Source organism: Echiichthys vipera, assembly GCF_963691815.1.
Source record: "Echiichthys vipera genome assembly, chromosome: 20".
In the NCBI taxonomy this organism is placed as follows: domain Eukaryota; kingdom Metazoa; phylum Chordata; class Actinopteri; order Perciformes; family Trachinidae; genus Echiichthys; species Echiichthys vipera.
This window is the reverse complement of record NC_139845.1, coordinates 11,459,805-11,481,038: the sequence shown is the minus strand read 5'-3', so window position 1 is coordinate 11,481,038 and position 21,234 is coordinate 11,459,805. Positions and strand designations below refer to the sequence as shown.

Genomic DNA, 21,234 nt, shown 5'->3' with positions numbered 1-21,234 from the left:
CCTATTTGTCCCTGTCTTTTTCATTGCGCCGGGTAATTCATCCTTAAGTGATGTTTACCCATGTTGAGTCTATCTTATCCACGGCTATCATAATGACAGGCTTAAATAAGCACCAACAGGCACCCATTGTGTCCTTCAGCCCTAACAACCAACTTATTGTCATTCTTGCATCTGCAGCCTTGAGACCTGTATTTATTCTGTTGTATAAACTGTTAAAAAGATGTTGATGTGAGTTGTTTTCCAGAAATGTTTAAAAAAAAAAAAAAAAATTCAAAACCTGGACAAAATAAACTATGTGGGTGAATAGATACCACTGGAGCTTATTGAGAAAATAGTTTGTAATAGGTAAGCAGACCATTTAAACAGCCCTGGAGAAGAAAGGCTGCATTTTTTACACAATAATACCTGAAATCATTAATATACAATAGCCCAAATGTCATGTCTGTGTCCTTAAAAAATCTATATTAGTTGTATTGATTATGTATGTATGATTATCTAAGCACTGAAAATCCCAATCGACATGCCTTCAAATGGAACGGGTGAGCTTGTGGTTATGACATGGGAAGTTGTGTACATGATAGATAGTTCAGTCTGGAGAACAAAGGCAATTATGGTGATGACATTAAAGCGTAATGCATAATGACAGAGGGAAAAGATGAGGCCGTTGGGATTATCAACATTCTCCTTAGACACATTACAAAATGGGATGGTTCCCTACGTATGTTCCCAGGGCATGTTTTTGTCTTGGTATAAACTAACATTGTTAGTGATCGGTTAGGGCTGTCTTTGCAGTTCAATTTGCAAAAGAGCAAAGGCAGGTGGATGTTTCAAATGCAGTTTGAATGGTAAAAATCAATTCAGCCATTGTGGAGTTAAAAAGTCAAAAGTCAAGAAAACGGCCTTGCCTGCAAATTTGAGGGCGTATTGAGGAGTCTAACATTAGTGCCCTGTGAGCTGTAGGGGCAGATCTAAACATACTGACCCAGGAAAACCTTAACACCTGACCCAGGGAAAAGCATTGATGAGACCATCAAAACCTTTGAAAGACTCTTTAATATCATATTAAGATGATTTTGAGCTGGGGGACATAAGTCCCTGGCCCTGGGAACAGCAGAAAGGTTCTCTGTTGCTACGCTGGCGGAGAAACATTTATGGAGGGCCTGAATCCATTAGCAGAGACGTCACAGGCTCTATATTCAACAGTGACAGCAGCCTGCTTCCATCTTAGCGGCCTTGGTCGGCTGTCAGGCATTCACTTCATCACTGGATGAGCTCCATCCAATGAGAACATTCACACCCCAGCACCTGCAAACAACTGTCCTGTCTTTGTGTGTCATCTAGTAAATAAAGGAAAGATGAGTTTACTGGAGCTTAGCTTTGGCTGAAGTGTTTAATAACGGAGACATTAAGCTACAGGAAAACAGATGGCCCGATCTAAAATTAGTCTGATAGCTACTGCATGATAATCCACGCACTAAATTTAGGAGGGAATAAATGATGCCTCATTGTCATTGTCTTGATCTGAGCATTTGTATCTTTTGTGTTAGGAGGCATTGCAGCTTTTTTGTGGCTCTAAGTTTCCCTCACATGCCTCATGAGGTCAAAGAAGAGATTTACAGGGGAGTTAATCAGCTCTGGATTTTTACGAGTAATTGGAGTTGGCTGCGAACACTGAGTGGATCACAGGGAAATGAAGAGGCAGATTAGACCCCACGCGTGGGAGTTTCTGTTTCTGTATATCTGTATGGATGTACTACACGTGCACACTAGATTTCTGTGTTTATGCTGTGCTCATCATGTATGGAATATGTATCTGCATGTGTTACAGCGTGTAATTTGAGTCGTGCTGTCGAGAGAGCAGATGTCATCCCACACTCCTGATAAACCGAGGACAGCGATAGGCAAACGTTCAGTTCCGGCTCCTTCGTTTCTCCATCTGTCCCGATACGAGCCAGGAGAAACTGGATCCTGCTCTCCCCCTCACACCTCGGCTAAAAGGGGACCTCTTAATTGCCTGCCTTTGCTATGTAAGAAGATGATGATAAACCGCTTTCAGTAGCACGATGATAGAAAGATTTATTTTCCTCTGAGGTGACTGGTGCATTAAGATGATATCATGACTGAGTGTGTTGTTATATTTGGGAGCAAGATTCTAATTTTAGCCCATTATAAATTACTTACCATCATGTATTATTTGCAAACGACATTACATTTCTATAAATATTAACATGTCTCCCTAACCCTGAGAGCACTGATACAAACTACACGTCTCTTAAATTGTACTAATCTTGAAACAATCCTCCAAAATGTTCGCACTCACTTTATAATCAGTCCTATTTGGATTTGCATGACCTCTTAATCCGTTAAATATACAGTTAGCCGTCCATATGATAATTTAAACATGATCTACTGTTGAAGTTATTTTTAACCTGATAATTATACATTGTTATGGGCTGCAATTATCAATAAAGTCACATTATAATCAGAGCTGTGCAATACCAGTATAATCCTGCTCAAAGAAGCTGATGATGCTCTACGAGTTCCAGTAACACTGGACTCTGCAGGCTCATCGATAACATGAACATGTTGTGATTTTTTTCATTAACACTGAGGAATCTCCGGGTTATCATGAGAGCAATTATTTCCATCATTTACTCAAGATATGAGCGCAACCAGGGGGAAATATGTGTGAAAAAAGGGTCATTGGGCTCAGTGTTTGGGGACCTTTTTTGTTCCAGAGTTTTGACCTGATCTGGTCTGATATCTTATTATAAAAAAGGGAGATTTCCATGTCTTTCTTTAATTTTTAAAGCAGTGCGGAGTGCCATACAGATACTGTGAAAGTATCAAAACGTTATCAACAGTTTGTCAGGCTGACCCATGACCTTTGACCTAACGCCATCCATTTTCCCAGCTTTTTTCTTTTCATTTGCAAGGTGCCATAGTAATACTGTGAAAGTATCAAAACACTGTCAGGACTTAGGTACGGCTGTGATGTCACAACTATACTATATATAGGTAGAAAGTACTGCTAAAGTGCCATTACAGTCATTCCCCGGCTGTAATGATGCGCAGATGTGGAAGACCCAGACACGCTGACCAATCAGAGCCGACTGGGCTTTTTCGTGAGGTGGGGCTAAAACGGAGCTTTTCATACTAAGAATACAGGTATATTCGGACAGACAGTATGAGAGAAATCATGTGTTTTTTGAACATTAAAGCATGTAAACATTTTACAGTAGAAACCCAAAATATGAGTATGAACCTGAAAATGATCACAATACGGGACCTTGAAGGGACCACCAAAGTAACTACAATCCATCCTGAGGTGGACATGAACGTTTGTACAAAATTTCATGGCAATTTAGTCATTCTGATGTCATTCAGCCTATGTTTTTGCATAACCTTTTTGCTTTACAGGGCATTTAACACTTTTATGTTATGTCTCTGGGTGAAATGCTATGTTTCGTATCGCTTTAGATTTAATAGGCATTGTTTTTGATGACCCTTCCTCTAAGTGAGAGACTATACGTTCTGTGCATACGCTCTGACGTGACCGAAAGCTTGGACAATAATTTAGTGCAAAGGAGATGAGTGGACAGATGTTTTGATTTTTTTTGTTTTGTTTGTTTTAGTCTATCTAAGAGTAGTTGAAAGGCGGTCAGATAAGACAAAGAATCAATGACAAAGACTGCTCTTTGACCCTCTTTGTTCAATCCCATTCTTCGGCCGATCTTTGTCTCCTGAAGGTCATTTGGCTTTGGATGTTATCTGTGGAGTTACAACATGTGGATCCTGCTCAGCCTGCAGCTCAAAGGTGAAGTGGGGGCTGAAGGAACAGTATCATCATCACTGTCTTGAAGAATGTCATTTGATCATCTACTGTATCCCACGCCCGAATTACGGCACAATACGCATTACATAATTGAAACAGTGAATACTTTTAATCAGTTAATAAATTACAGCTGCTTACAATGCAATCAATGTTTCTAAAGAGGGAAGGGATGGCATTATTCATTCACCTTACATCATGTTAACTTTAACATGAACCCAGTGACAACATGGGAGCGCCATCAGATATGAGCTGAGACAGATTTTACCCTAATGTGTTTAGTCAGGGGGGAGCAGTTAGGAGTGGTGTTTATTCACAGTGACAACTCCCCCTAAAACAGACTATATTACAATACTGTGAACTATGAACACCAGGTTTTCACCAACCTCAAATATATTTAAGTCAAAATACTTTTGAACATGTCTTTCAATGATTGTGTGAATACATTTTTTCACCCTGATTGGGACAGACACACTCAGAAAATTACCTCAGGATTTAAAATTCCATGAAAGGTGGGAGTCTCTGGCTGTTTTCCCAACAGGCTGGATTAGATCGAACCATCCCGGGAACTATAAAACATGTTGTACATAATCTTGTGTGTTGATTTTACCCAAAACATCCCCATAAGGTAAGTAACATGTATAAATAAATAAAAACAGTGTTAACTTAAAGCACCATAGCTTTCTCTTACCAAATAAACGGAAGCAGAATGTACCGAACAGGTGGAACTTAAAAGAAAACTCCCATAAAAGTGCAAAAAAAAAAAAAAGTCATGACACATACATGAGCTTTTAACAGAACGGGTTTTTTTGTGAGTCATGAAAGGCATTTATAGTGAGCTGAGCCTGAGGCCTAATAACTTGAGGAGAGGTGAGGCCTCAAGCCTAGTGATGACTTTTATGGCGTTCTTAACACATTTTGGAATTAACTTTAATATTCACACCTATGCTTTTGCTACTGTGGCATTATTTTGCAACCTGCTTCTTCCTTAAAGTGTAATTCCGGCGCAAAATCATCCTATGGTCTTTTTTTGCACTTACATACATCAAATAAGCCATCAAGATAGTTTTATTCGTGTATAAACTATTAATGAAGAAATCCGGGAGAGTCGCTAACAGCCGGACGTGGCTAACAGTGATTAGCTCGAGGCATTACGTTGAAGGCATTAAAACAGCTTTTTTAACCACTAATACTGCTCCGAATAACACCAAACCTCTGCAGGAGCATGTAAAGAGTCCCTACACATAAAACAAAGCACCAATGGGCTCCTTCCTTTTGGATTGCATTTAGTAATGGACTTGAATGGACTTTACTACGAGGGGAGCTGGTACAGGAGCCAGTAGGTGAGTCTTCAAAACACTCTTTTAATAAACTCTGGGTTCACAAACTAAATTGTTGGTGCTTCGTTTTATGGGTAGGGACTCTTATCCCAGAGGTTTGGTGTTATTTTGAGCAGTATTAGTGGTTAAAACATTTTTTTTAATGCCTTCATCGTACTGACCCAACTTATCAGTGTTAGCCACATGCAGCTACATTTGTCTATTTAAAATGTTGTACTAAGAAAACATTACATTCCATGCACCACACAAACATCAAAGCTGTATCTATTGAGGTCTCATCGTCTCCTTTTTTATTGTAGCAACCTGGGGATACATTATGCTCAACAATTGGTTCTTTAATTGGCTGATTACAGTCTTTTTTAGACTCAATGTATTTGTATTTGACCATATTAAGACCATAAAAAGCAAGGAATAAGTATTTCCCAACCAGAACTGTATTCATGTTAGTGTGGAGAATACTTTACTGGTCCCATATTGTAAAAAAAAAGTGAAATTCTTCTGCACACTCTCAAACAACAAGTGTAGTCGCAAAATGGCCCTATGCTCTGCAGAACCGGTCTGGTGTGGATCAGCACAAATTACGCATTTGTTTATTATCACTGTTTTGACCAGAAGGTGTGGCCCCGCCCACCGAGCCTAACCCAACCAATGAGCTCGCCCGTGCCTCGGAGGAGTGATCCGTATATCTAAAACTCCAGTCTGCCTGTTCATTGTACTGAGTCAGCGGCCATGCGCAAACGCGTCCAGAGGAGGGCTGTGCTGTACATAAGATCTCTCGCCTGCGGGGCTGCCAACGCACTAACCGACTGGAAATCACAGGCAGCAGCTGGAGCCTTGACTTCTCTTTACTGATTTTATGAGGACAACATAAGAATCAAGGACAGTCTTGACAGGTACCCTTTGGGCTCTCTTCGAAGAGCCCCCCTCCTCTTCGTCTCATTACCGACCATCTCGGGACCACGGATGCAGAGAGCGGCAACGATGCGGCGGCTCTGCTGTTAACGCGTTGGATCCTTTCAGCTGTTTCGTTTAGTTTTGTTTTGTTTGCCGGTTTTTTATCCAAAAGGAGGGCACAGTAAATCCACAATGAAGCTCAAGCCGAACCAGACCAGGACATACGATGGCGACGGCTTCAAGAAACGAGCGGCATGTCTGTGCTTCAAGAATGAACGTGAAGAAGAGGTAAGAAGAGGGTTTCTTTTACGCAGTATGTAAAAACTGAACATGAGGAATAATATCCAGGCGGTGTTGTGCATGACTTTGTGGCCTAGTCATCCCGTGTGCATCCAGTCATTCAAACAGCACAGGGGTGATTAGGAATAAAAAAAATGGGCACAGTCTTTAATCAAACGTATGGGTTTTGATTTATGACGTCTCCTTTTGGGTGGTTACACTGTTTTCTTTTGTCTCTCACAATGCCACTGTTTTGCTTCTCGTGTTTCCCCCAGTGCTGCTGCTGTTGATGCGCCCTGGGCCATCCAGTTTAGGCTAGTTTGAGGAAGAGAAAGGGGGGAAAAGGCTGTTGTCAAGGCAGCTCACATTAATAACAACCTGCTGTGACTGTCAAAATAAAACGCCTGCTCAAGAACCCCATTCGAAATAGCCTTTGAGTGAAAGTAAGGCTCTTATTTTGAAGGGAAAAATCGCCCAACTTCCTAACACAGAGGGGGCGAGGCGCTCTACCGCACGCTTCCTTTAAAAGCTTTAGTTTTACGCATAGACTGTGTGGTTTTACGTCGGCTCGTGTTGAGCGAGGAGATGATAATGTTTGTTTATTAAATGTATCGATCAAATGTCGCGTCACTTCACCACATCTAATACCACGGCAGGGTAAAGCATCCATATGCAGGCAGCGGTGGCCATTCATGATTATGCTGCATCCCGCCGGCCTTGAGCCATGAGCGGGCAGCTGCGCACCAATTACGTGCGTGAGGATTTAAAGGGGCCCCTCACCATGTAAATAATGAATATGGGGAGACTGTTTTCATTCTGCTGTTTTGTCTTGTAGACTTTTCTCTGTGATATACATTACAATCTTCACCTCCCTGCAGTGTTTTCCACCCCAAATGTAATTATTAATGTATTAGCCGTGACATTCACGAGATAATAGAGCGAACATACTATTGTTTGATTTTTTGTGTGTGTGTGTGTTTTGGGTAAGTCACTGTCTTTATTTTTATACACAATATTTTGTATATACTAACAAAACATGTACAAAACAACAACAATAAACATAGTGACCAATATCAAATAGCGTACAGATGGTAAAGCAAACTGTACCAAAACTACAGAAAATGAACTTAATAAATGAGGTCAAATTATTAGTCTAACTGTTTATCAAATCAACAAAAAATACAAAAAACATTCTTCTCCCTCCTTTCTCTTTCAGTCCTCACGACATGGATGCAAAGAAGGGTGACTGTGCACTTATATTACTACTTATATTAATGTAAATAACCCTAATGTCAGTTTTCAACAGAGCTTTCACACGGTGTTGGATGGTGTGGCACTTTCTAAGTAAAATCTTCTGGGACTAATAATAGTCATGTATCCATAATACTAGTAAGTCATATAAATGTCCAGACATCAGGACCATATCCTTGCGTGTCTAAATTTAGCCTCCCCTTTGAGCTTGGCATAAACAGACTGTTACACAATATACAGTCAAAACACCCCAGTCTGGTGTCCCTGGACTGGCACCGAGAGCTCTGCCTGAGCCCTCCAGTGTTTGGCTATACAACACACAGACCGGAAAGATTTACACAAACGCAAGTATATCCGCTCACTTACACATGTGCAGATGTTAGGTCATCATAGGTTTTTGAGTGTAGGAGCATGAAAGAGATTAAGACATTTTCTAAAATTGGTGATGTGAAATTAGAAATTTCTGTCTGGGTTTTTAGAGTTGTTGTTATGAAGTGTACCTGTACAACCACGCTCTTGCATAATTTTCTCCTCAGATTTTGTTTGCCCACTTTTTCCTTTTGTAATCACAGGAAAGGGTGTGTGGCCACCAGGCTCAGGTTTTTCAGGCTTTGACATGCATGTCTGCTCATGCAATCACATGGATGGCACCGCTCGAAGTACGAGAGCCAAGCCGGGGCTCTGATTATGATTTAGTCATTTGCTGTCTAAAGAAGCTTGAGGGGCGTTGTGTCATCAATACTTCACTTAAACACATGCCCGCACACTCAGCTCTGAGACACAGGAGACCCATCTGTGGTGAAATAAGAGCCATACATGCTGTTGGACTGTTTTGTTTTGGAGAGGAAAGCAGAAAGCTGAGCCCTCAGGGCGAGGTACTCTATGACAGCAATTAAACTCCCAACAAGGAAAAACAGGAACCTGACAGTGCAGAGGGACAGCAGTGATAGCGGAGGAGGGCACCTGGGATTAACAGCATGTGAGTTGCTTGGGGCCTGTGTGCCAAGCGAGCATCTTTAATTATTTTATGCCATCATCGTGCGGCGGAAGGTTGTAGAAACCCGTTGTTATATAAGTAGTCCTAGAATTTAGGAAAGATAAAATGAAGTTAACTAATTCATACATCTAATTAAACTTTAAACAAGTAAACTTTCTATATTTAATGATTTTTTCCATCCTCGTGTTTTTAAAAATCTAAACTTATTTTGATTGGATATGATGACTTTGCAATTCACCTCAGTTCTCTGAAGCTTCATAGCAACACGGAGCTCATTGTTATAGTTTTCTGGTCTGCAACTTCAGTTTTGGTTCACTTTCATCTCTGTCACAGGGTTTCAGTGTTGTAATAGTTTTTTTATTTTAATTAAAAAAGATCTAAAAAAAAACAATTGTGAGCTGCTCAGCACCAAACAGCAGCAGATCTTTTCCCTTTTGGGAGTTGGTCGGAGATCAAACACACAGCTAAAAAGGAGAGTGAATATTGAACCCACATTTGTCAGGTGGACAGAAACACTACCTGTCAGTCACTACCTGTCAGTCACTACCTGTCAGTGTTGTGTTCAAAGCTTGTTTCTGTTTTAAGTTAATCTTAATTTGTACAATTCAAATCTTAGTATTTGCTTCATGATTTAGTAGCAACCTAACTGTGCTTAGTGATGTTTAGACTTTATTAAAAATAAACGTTCATTACTGTCGTGCTCAATTTAATTATTTAGAATGAGAGAAATGATCTGATTAAGACCAAAGTTATAGCATCATGTTTATGAATTTATGACCTACAGGAAAGCTACATATTGAAGTTAATGCAGCATTGTAAATAATGTGGTACTGGGAATGGGAGGTTGTTATTGTGAGTGGATGCTTCAGCAGAAAGTCAGGAACGTAGGTGTTCGCTTTCTTTCTCTTCGCCTCCCCTGCTATTTGTCTCTGTCTATGACTACCCTCTTTTGCTTTATTTGTTTATCTGTGTATTGCGGAAACTATATTGTTGTCTTAGCACTATTGATTCTGCCACTGCACTTGTGAACTTGAGTATCTTAGACTTTCCATCATTCTGTCCTCCCTGCAGCCGGCCTAGCCTGGCATTTGGAGCCTTATTTATTTGACAGCTACAGGCGTTCTTCCTCAGGGAGGAGGAGGAGGTGTTAATGTCCTCCAGAATATCCCTGCCTGCTGTCTCTGTTTGAGGCCATGTCAGAGGACTCACTGTCACAGCCTGTGTTTTACTACCAATGGTAGTTCTGATATCTCAAATTAGGATGCTGATACTTGCACTTCTGGCATGTCATCATCCAGAAGTTGACGCTTGTTCTTGTGTAACCTTGCATTGTTAGATTGATTTTTGAATAAGAGAACGGTTATCTAACACCACAGGTCTGACATTTGTCCACAGTGCTTTTCATTACCCAGAGGAGATTTACTGTATGCTACCTCAGAATTTTCCCACCTTCTTTTTCACACTGGGGGCCCCTGGGAAGTGATCATAGTTGCAAACCAGTATAATGTCACTGGGGTTTCTCCTTCACCCTGCCCCTCTTTCAAAATATCAGTGTTTTTCCTGTCAGCTGCCACCTGACTCTTGACCTATGTATCATCATGGTGTGAGTTATTTTGTTTAGTTTATTTATTACGCTTACAACTGTTGCTGTGCCTACAGGTGACGCATGCTCTTGTGTTTGTCAAGTTCAAGGAAGAGTAAAGCTCTTGTGTCAGACTTCAAAGTCAGAGATTCCCAGCCAGGAGTACTTTGAAAGATTTGTAAAGTCACTGCAAAGTGAAATTTGATTAAAAATATTCATTCGCAAATTAAGTCATTCAGAAATGGCATGTTTCCATTGCAAGCGATGTCTAAACAGTTGCTAAACGTATAAATGGTTGACATAGATATGTAAAAGGAATGAATGATCTTTCAAATAGGTAAATGTAGTGAATACACTGTTGAAATAGTAATCTATGCATTAGCTAAAAAATGAATGATAGCTGCTTGTTTGCTGAAAGGAATAGATAAGTTATTGTTACCTTAAAAATAGACAAATGGCTGTAAGCTTAAAGTAATGAATGGTTGTTAGCTTAAATTAATAGAAAAAATTGCTAAAAGTAGTGAATTAATGTTCGTAAGCTAAAAGTAATGGTAACTGGTTGAAATACTCATGGATTAACAGTTTAAATAGCTAGCTTAAAGCAATGTATACATGATTGAAAGAGTTGGGCAAAACCTTCACTGTATGAAAAAAGTTCTTACAGTTTCAAGTTTGAGATTAATTCAAAATAACTCATTAAACATGAAGGGTGGTGTCAAAGAGGTAGTTTGGTGCCTCTGACTGGGCTGTGTAGGGTACATCACTGTAATGATGAAATTCACATCACTGACCATATGATGGATGTTGATTGAAAATGATTAGTGAATTTCAAATACTTGCATTCAAGGGAATTCCCTGAGTTTCTTAAAACTTGTCCCGGTGACTAGGTGCTTAGAGAGATGAATTAGAAGCGTGTGGACTTGATGAAGTGTCCGTTTGCTAAGCTTAAAGGCAACACTGAACCCCTCCTGTTCCCTCTTATGAACGCGTAGCTGTATTAATCTCAGAAGCACATGTGAAGAAACTAATTCTTAATTATACACAGTTTGTAATATGTCGATTGAGTGTTCTACATTCCTAAATTCATTAAGACAAAAATAGAAGAAGCCTTTGCTGTATTCATAGGATGGACAAATAATAGTTCATCTGGGGCAGCAACCGAAAGATAAAAATGGAACAACCAGAGCAGAAATCTGCTTTATCCTCGCTGCCCAGGGAGCTCTGTGGCTTTTGTTTGGTATACATCTCACACTTTTGACTTGGACACGTTGACACCAGTGATCTCCCTTTAAGCCTCGCTGGCTGCGGCTCAGCACACACACACACACACACACACACACACACACACGATCAGACAGTGAGGGCAGTGGGTTAGAATGCCCTCAAACACATCCAAAACACATAGAATTGATCTTTTTTTATGTCATCATACCACTGAAATAGCCCATCCCGCATGGAAGTACACAACGCAATAACAGACTGTATGGAAACAGACTTCTGGCAGGTGACACAATGCTCAAAAGGAGAACAAATAAACCCTTATTGCCCATCACACACACATTCCTAGACACAAAAAAAACGATTACCATCTTTTTCATAGTTTAATTAAGGTTGGACTGTGATTTAAAAGACAATAATTCAGTTTGGTTTAGCTCACCTAACTGTCATAGGCTGGCCTGAGCTAGAGCTCTCTCTCTCGAGTAGGTTATAAAGTTCAGCTTTGTACATTTTTTACAGTCTGCACTCTACTGAGAAGACGTCATGTTCTGCACCAGCACTGTTAGCACTATTAGTGTAAATGTCCCTTCCTCTTAACACAAGTCACTTACTGTACATTATAGAAGACATACACCTTATGTTGGGGATGAACACCTGTTATGTGTTTTTTTTAAAACCTTTTCATCTACAGGAAATGTTTACTGAGCGTGTACACACTTAATCCACATCGCCACGCTTGGTATTCGTACTGTATAGCTACCCCACTGACCTTCATCCTAACCTATGTCGTCTGGGAAAAAGCAGGTGGCTGAGTTGGCCGAATGGGCACGTGAGAAAGAGAGCAGTCGACAGCGCTCGCTGTCAAAGCCCCAAGCATGTGTCGTCCAATCGGTTTGGCCCCTGGCCCTCAGAAGGCCTCTGGTAGCTGCGGCCACAATCCCATTAGCGAATGTAAGGGAAGATATACAAAAGCTGAGTTAGGATTAAGTGACAGACTGACTCCTCTGGCAGATTATGGTGATCAGGTGCATGGCAGAGGTAACCGTCTCCATATGTTGTACAAGCTGCTTAACACACTTCTCTCACTTAATGTATGTTTACCTTCACTGATTTTTGTGCATTGTAACACAATTTATCAACTGACAATCACAAGCTGTAAGATTCAGAAAAACTCAGTTGAATCACAAATAAATGAACCACTAACAAGACTGCACCTGAATCAGCTGTTGTGACCCGTGTGTTTCAATAATGGGTGAATTGCTTCATGCAAATGGGATAATGTTTACAGCAGGTGTGCTTGTTGTGGTTGCTATGTGGATACAGCCCGAAACTGCACACACAGGCACATCCGATCTGCGCATATCGGTGTACACTGCAAATGTAGTGTAATTCTAGCCCTGCAAGCTGCTTAGGGGAGCACTGACGGAATCTGAGCGGCTCATGCATGGCTCACATGCATTGTTCGCTGAGTTCATGTTGGATGGTATGGTGTTGGAACGGCTTCAACACCGGCTTTGATTGTGCTACATCACCCTTCTGTAAAAATCCCCCAAATATCATTGGGAAAGTCGAAGGATATTTGAAGCCTCCGAAAAAGGAGGGACCTAAAATAGTTAAAAATAGAAGAATGTTTTCAATTCAGTTCAATTTTATTTACAGTGCCAAATCATTACAAAGGTTATCTCAAGACACTTGACATATAGAGTAGGCCAAGACCTCACTATGACCTATTCATGATCTGAAGAGACCTGACAATTCCCCAACAAGTTGCACTGTTTTTTTTTACAAAAGTAGTAATATTATTATAGTTATTATATACAGTATTGATTTTACTAAAAAATGACAAATACAAGGTCCCCAAAAACTCTCCGTTAGTTTGTCCATTTGTAGTGAGCTAACTTATTTTTTACTCCAACTACTGTTATCCAGGTTTGTGTGTGATATTTTATGATAATACAACAAAATTACCTTTTTTTCTTTAAAATGGATCATTGCCGTGTTTGTGTCACTCAGAGGACCATTTGTACCATGTCAGGAGTCAATATTTACAGGGGCTGTGGGGATTTAGGATCCTGTATGCAGCAACAGAGAATAAATAGCAGAGGCAGCACCCATCATCAGCCGTCAGTCCTGGAGTCAAAGGGGTCAGGGGCCATGTCTCGTGTCAAGTCCTCGGTTTCAATGTGTGATTAAATGCGCCTCCAAATCTACAGGGAAATCTTGCCCCCCCTTGGTGTGACATGTTTATGTGTCTGCAGGAACATACAGTATGAAGACTCTTTTAACAGTAAAATAAAGGAGCGTTATGAAATTCTTAAAACTTGTGCTTCCTCTCGTAGGTTCTGCTGGTCAGCAGCAGTCGGCACCCGGACCAGTGGATCGTCCCCGGAGGCGGGATGGAGCCAGAGGAGGAGCCGTGTGGTGCCGCAGTGCGAGAAGTGTTTGAGGAGGTGAATAAGAATTCATTTTGTTTCTCCATTATGCAATCTTAAACTAAGTACCGTACATGGTGAGAATGCAAAGGAAGTCTTCATAGATGGTTGAACACAGCAGTTTCAAACCCTTTTTTTTTTTACTGTGCTTGATCTTAACCTTCATTCAAAGACCACCTGTTATTACAATTCCAGGTATTTAAAGCACCATGTAAAGAATTTGCTCTTTGGTCTTCGTGTCATAGCTGCTGTTTTAAAAGCCCTCCTGTCCCTGCAGCTGTCTATGTTCAAATTGCAGGATTTTCTACAAAATTCTCACATTTTTATTATTTTTGTGCAAAAAGCTGCTTTCCAAAACACCCCATGCTACTATAGTTTCAACCAAGAAACATGATTTTGTAAAATCTACATTTTTACAGAGTGACTTGTGAAATTCTGGGTCAGTTCTTGAAGGCCATTTGAGATGACATGCTGCTGAGGACATTACATGTGTGATATGACCTATGCCAGGGAAAGGTCATTTCATTCATAATGATTAGAAAGCTTGGTCAAAAGGTCTCAAAATACACATCTGTGCAACCATATGAGGTCACACAGCTCTCTCAGTGCAGTTCCATTTCCAGTAAAACTGAAAACCACACTGAAATGACCAGAAGTGGAGCTGCATGGCTCAAACACTTGGCTGCAGGGCGAGATTTTTGAAGGGCCACGGTGTCAGTAGCTGGGTAACTGAGGAGTCCGCTGATATTCCAGAGGTCCCTCTGGTTGAGAACCTTGTGTTCTCAACCACGTCAGCGGTCTAAACTTGGCTCCTCGCTGGATTCCTGTACATTCACGCACCCTGCAGAACAACCCGCTGGACACATCAGTGGGACAGAGTGACACTTGTAAAGTATGCTGAGTAGGGCACTGGAGAGGGGGAAAGGACAGATGACTTATGTCTCAACAGTAATTTGATTCAATTGAATTAATAAAGCAACGGTTAAGTATTATGAAAGAGACATAATTAAATTTCCCCAATAATACTCTTTCAGGATTTGTGCCAGTTTTTTCTTTCCAAGTGAAGACTCATTTTTAGGATGATGCCTATTATTAGAATAACTATTTCTTAACTAATAACTAAGTCCTCCCCAAAGACTTCGACCAGTCATAATCAATGTATAGTTCCATATAGAAATCATTATGCATTAAGAGAAGTAGCAATGGTTTACATTCATTTAAAAGTCCCATTTTAAAAAAAAGTAAGATTTCTATCTCATCTTATCTTCAACCGCTTATCCGGGGTCGGGTAGCGGGGGCAGCAGCTTTAGCAGGGGACCCCAAACTTCCCTTTCACGGGCCACATTAACCAGCTCTAACTGGGGGATCCCGAGGCGTTCCCAGTGTGGAGATATAATCTCTCCACCAAATCTTGGGTCTTCCCTGAGGCCTCCTCCCACCTGGACGATTTCTGTAAGATTTGTATGTTTTTTTATTATTATTATAAAACAGGTTGAGGTGCTATATAAATACTGTGAAAGTATCAAAATGCCCAATCCACAGAGAAATGCACACAGCCCATATTCAGAAACAAAGTCCTAAAGAGCCGTTAGGACTTCTGTAAAGTTATGATGTCACAACTAGGGTTGGGTACCTAACTGAATTATGCAGAAGAGTTTCTGTGGAGACGAAGCAAGACATCGTTGCCCTGCAGGTTGTTCAAGTCACGGGGCAATGGCGGGTCGAAAGTGGCCAGAAGTACTGTTCCACTTTTCAAAACTTCATGCAGACAACACTCTGTGAAACATGATACGATATGACATAATGTAACATAATGGCGAGCTGAAATTCGTCGTGGTGCGGTTGCACTTCCTTGCACAAACAACAGCTTTCTCTCTCAGCGTTCTCTGCTGGAAGACTGACAGTTTTCAGGCATACAGGTATATTCAGACAACAGTATGATGGAACCACTTTTTTTCACATTAAAGTATGTAAACATGCTCTCGTAGAAGCCCAAAATACAAGCACAAACTTGAAAATGAATATAATTTGTCCCCTTTGAGAAGCTGTGGGGCCACAGAGGAGAAGAATGAACTCCAAAAAAGATCTGTTCTGGCTCTGGATTTATTCTGTAGTTAAGCTCTGAATGTTTTGTGTTTGGGGAATTGTCTGCCAAGCATTTCTACATCTCAACAAACGCTTTGACGTTACAGCGGAGTTCAGTATAAGTCCTTTTTAAAACATTGAACTGTAATCCACAATAGCCATTGTTTTGACACAGAATGTAGTCTGTGGTTCGAATGCTGCTTTTCTTATGTTCCCACCCTCTATTCAGTCTCAGGGATGAATAAAGGGTGGAAACATTAGATCTTTACACAAAGCTTTAAGAATATCACACAAAGAAATATCCTCTGCTGTCTGTCTGCTCTGTACACTAGAGCCAATAGGTAAAAGAAAAAAATTCTAATCATTTTTCTTTATTTATTCCTCAGGCCGGTGTAAAAGGCAAGCTAGGGCGTCTGCTCGGCGTATTCGAGGTAAGCTTTCACGGCTTTATCCTACTCAGGCGGTTGATTGCATATACATATAGATAAGTGAACTAACAAGGATACAAGACAAAAAATGCAACGATTCATATTATTAGCATACACATTATTTCTGTGCAATATGTGGTTTTGTTTAGAAAAGTGTTTACAAGAGAAATATTGTATGTATGGTTTTGTATGATCATAAAATATCCGGTTCCCTTTCCTTCTGATACTTAAAGCAAAACCAGGATCGGAAGCACCGGACGTACGTGTACGTGTTGACGGTCACAGAAACACTGGAGGCCTGGGAAGACTCCGTCAACATAGGTACAGTTTCCTTTCACCTTCACAAGAATGTTTGCAGATGCACCCCGCTCGCCGACGACTACCTCACTTTTTTTTTTACAGTGTGTAGTGGTTTTTTTTATTTATGTGAAGGCCAGTATACTGCATGGAAACTATACGGGCACTGGGGTATGCGGTGACAACAGGTGCCTATAAATCTAGGCCACTGAGGGTAGCTGCAGTGGTTCTCAGTTGCAGTATATTACAGCCGTCAGTAGCGTGGACGCCGGTATCCAGCCTTACCTTTGTTATGTGCTCAGTGAAGAGCATCCTCTACCTATGATGATGATGATGATAATAATAATAATCATCTTGCTAACCTGACAAACAAATTAGCTGAGGATACCATTTAAATTCACACTGCCTGTTGTGGTAGCTTCAATTACTTGCATCACATTACACTTGCCAATTTCAGTACCTATAACAGTAAACCATTGCTTCCTGTTATAGGTAAGAGACTAACATGTTGATTTCCTTGATCTTTATTGCGTATGCACAAGACGAAAATGGCTTTGATACAATGTAAGACCAGGACAAAAGTGTCTTGTGAATCTCCTTTTATAATAATACAAAATTGTTTGAATTTGTGTGTTAATTGCACTATATTTGGGGATTTAAGGCTCGACATGGAAGCTTCCTTTTTAACTCATGCATCGAGCTCTGTCTCCCTCTGCAGGGCGTAAGCGGGAGTGGTTCACCGTGGACGAGGCCATCAAAGTGCTGCAGAGCCACAAGCCCGTCCACGCAGAGTACCTGCGGAGGCTCCAGCTCAGCTGCTCCCCAACCAACGGCAACTCCATCCTCCCGAGCCCACCACCAAACGACAACTACCCACATTACAGTGCCACTGCCACCACGCCCTCGACGGGCAACGTGTTGGGCTCCTCCTGCAGATAGGACTGCGTCTGAACCCCGTGTCCCGTCCAGCTCGGACAGTTCACTGAAAGTTTGTACAGTCTTTGCATGAATCTAATGACTTTTCAGAGTTTACGGCTCTCCTGTATGTATAATTTCTAGTGTTAGCTGCAGGACAGACCAAAGCCAATCACCGGAACTGTTAAAGACTCGCGTGACCGAGCAGGAGACGTCTCTGACAGGAAAACAGTGGATATCTCAAGAACACTTTTTCTTTTTGCTGGCAAACACCAGGTTAACGAGCTGAATCTTGGGAGGAGGAACCCTCAAGACTCAGCTGGTGTGAATGACTTGGTGAAGGATGCCTTACAGAAACTTGTATGAATGTTGTGTTACGATCGTCTTGATTCACTAACGGTCATTTTTGTTTTATTTTTAGCAGAATGGATACGCTTTCTAGTCAATAAAAGAGTAATTGACCTCAAAGCACGTCCATGCGGGGAATGTTTCCAGACTGAATGATGTCTTAGTCATCAACCCATGATGATAACAGCATATATTATATTCATATTCTACTACATGGTTCTCATTTTCAAAAAGATACCCGAGCATCTAAACTTTAAGTGAATTGAACTAAAATGATAACGATAAATTCAAATGGATAATGGTGTTAAAATGGAAGCGAATACAAAAAATGCCATGACAGAAATGGCATGTGGTCCTAAATGGCATGGTCAAAGCTGTACGATCTTACAGGACTGCACCAGCTGTGAGTGAATTGATACCTCAGTAAACTGAAAACAGGATCTGAGTCATGCAGTGCGTTTGATACCCTTTGAACGGACGCTGCTGTGTTTATGGTTACACTTCAGCGGGTGACCCCAGAGTTACAGCTCTACTAACCTTGACTGATCCAACAAACCGGTCTGTTGACTGTTTAAAGCCACATACTTTGTTACCCACGGTTTCCCACGCCGTAAAAAGTATTTGAAGGGAAACACCACCTAGATAAAAGAATTCCGATATGTTATTTCCATTTCCTGGGAAATCAATATTTGTGAACAGGAGCTGCTCTCTCACAAAGCCAGTAAGCGGAGGAAAAAAAGTCTCAAACGTGCTATGTCATCCAGTATGAAGTCAGCCATTAAACTAGTCAAACCACCACGGGGAACGGTTCAGTGTCAGTCCTTCTCTTGTTCTATCTCTATAGTTTTGAGAGTTGTTCATGTTTACTAATTGTTTTGGACTCTATCAACGTAAGAATAACGCGTGAATTTCAAAAATGGACGTAGTTCCCCTTTAATGGTGTAAAGGACATCTTTGCCTTAGGTATTACTTGCTGCTAGGGTCATTTTAGTTCATTTCAGAGTGTTCGTTAAAGAAGTGGATTTTTTTTAAATGATAACCATGGTTGACTGCTCTTCAATGAATGTTTAGCAGTTTTATCGTGTCCTGTGGTGCTGCAAGGCAACCACCAAATGACATCATTTCCATATACGATATAATTGTTTTTTTCCACCATCTGCTTGTAACGAAGTTACTTGTGTCTTGGGTTGCAACTAACAATTTATTGTCATTCTGGGTTAATCGGCCACTTATTTTCTTGATTGATCATGATTATCGGTCTGGTCTATGAAATGTTTGGAAAAAAAAAATACAGTTGGTTCGAAAAACTGAAAACTTTAATATAAATATTTAAATATTTCCTCACGTTTTGTTTTTTTGGGTTATTGCCTACACAGGTGCAATTTGTGGTGCATCATGGGATTAAAGACGCATATCATGTAACATTGGCATTGCCTCATCCCCGTTTTTCTCTGTCTGCCACTCAACGATATATTTCTAACTAAAGGCAAAAACGTTCCCTCAGAAATATTCTAAATAAAAAAAACCTAAATATGAAAACCCAGATAACAAATGGCTCAAATTGGTAGTTTATTTCAGATCATCATTTTTTGCTCATATAACCGTAAAGAGATACCCACTCACCCCTGTGTTGACAGCTGAATGACGACCGAGTTTTGTAAATAGCTTTGAAGAGAAACATTGAACATGTGTTTTTAACCTGAATGTACCTGTAAAATTTCTCTGAATATTTTATATATTTTTTAACAATGCTTAAATGGCAGGAAAACAACAACAAAAAAATCCCACTGAGAACCGTATGTACAGTATATTTGTATGGATGACGATGTGCCACGGGTTAAGGATATGAAGGTCGGCGTGGGATGGAGATGGTTGAATTCATGCATTTTTAAATCCTGATCTGGTGAAATCAAAGTTTGTCAGGACCGTATAACAGTTAACTTAAGATTGGATGGATCTTTAAAATTTGAGTCATGTTGGATAAACTAAATGCATTGCATTTAATTACAAAAACACACATATATAAATATATATAAATATATACATAATCAATTTGTGAGTGTGTATCAGATACACAGGACTGAGTATTATTGAATATAGACCTAAATTCTGAAATTGGGTTTTTATAACAATTGGGGGGCGATGCAGTTTTAGAAAAATAAATAAAGGACTGTAATGATCTGTAATGGAGGAAGGTTTTGGAAGCTTTGGTAAAGACGCTGAAAATAATAGTTTGTCATACACTTTTACAGACAAAAGATTATTTTATTGTTTATCTGGAAAGTTCTGAAGGAGTAAAACACATCCCCTTTTCCCAGGTGAACCCGACTTATGCATCAAAACTTGTGTGTTGATGAATGTAAAATAAGATGTGCCAAACTGAAAAAAGTGTTGGTTTTCAGGAGGGAAAAGTTTTGATGTTACGTTATACATCATTTTAGGCCAACTGCTTTGTCGTTTAAAAAACAAAAACAAACATTGTATGATAAACTTAATTCTTGTAATTTCAGAATATAATCAATTATGATGTGAAAAAAGATTGTTTTTAGAGATTGACTGCATCCTTCATTGTTAAAATGATGACTAATGAACCACAGACACTTCTCTTCTTTTTACACTGTACTGTTTTTACAATCCACTTGTCATGCACTGAGCATATAAAAACCATAAAATGCCACACTACAATCAAAATAGCATCAGTTTAACTTGAATCCATTCATCTTGATGTTTGCAGCTCAGTGCCCCCCCCCCCCAGCACCCTCTTCCTCCATTTATTGAGATTTTGTTTGACGCTTGAGTCAGTGTCGATCTGTGAACGCTCCTTTTTATGAGTAAAGCATGGCAGTAAGGATAAGAATCCCACAAATAGAAATGTAAGTGTTCAAGTATCCACTAAATGAATCCAGAGCGTTTTACATGAAGCAAACAAAATGTTTCTCACCGTTTTTGTCATGAATATTATGCACAGGAAAGTTGAAAGTGAAAGTGATTTGAAGACGTTGACTGGAGAGATTGTTTTTGAGAAAAGATTGCATTAAAGGGGAAATATCTTATTGTACTGTACCAAACTGTTGTCAAATTCTCATTTATTTGAATATACTGTCTGTATGCACAGTCTGTGAGGCGAAAATGTCATTGTCAATGATCATTGTTTTGGAGTCATGAGGTAAAAATTGTTTGCATGCATCAACAGAGACAAGCATCTGTAATGTTACAGGGTTATTGATTGACATTTTTGGGTAGGACAGTTAGCACAGTATCAGATGAGGGGGCTGTAAAACTACATTTTGACACTGGAACCAAATTTGCCGGCTCCCAGAAAAACCTATTTCCCTG

General features: G+C 40.2%; 1 protein-coding gene across 1 annotated transcript; it reads left to right on the top strand.

Annotated features, from left to right (window-relative positions):
- Positions 1 to 5,901: 5,901 nt before the first annotated feature.
- nudt4b (nudix (nucleoside diphosphate linked moiety X)-type motif 4b) lies at positions 5,902 to 20,935 on the top strand. The gene is made up of 5 exons (XM_083935204.1): positions 5,902 to 6,354; positions 13,733 to 13,843; positions 16,297 to 16,341; positions 16,572 to 16,659; positions 17,354 to 20,935. Exons 1-5 carry the CDS (start codon positions 6,259 to 6,261, stop codon positions 17,572 to 17,574), a joined length of 561 nt encoding a protein of 186 aa, XP_083791330.1. The 5' UTR covers positions 5,902 to 6,258; the 3' UTR covers positions 17,575 to 20,935.
- Positions 20,936 to 21,234: the final 299 nt, after the last annotated feature.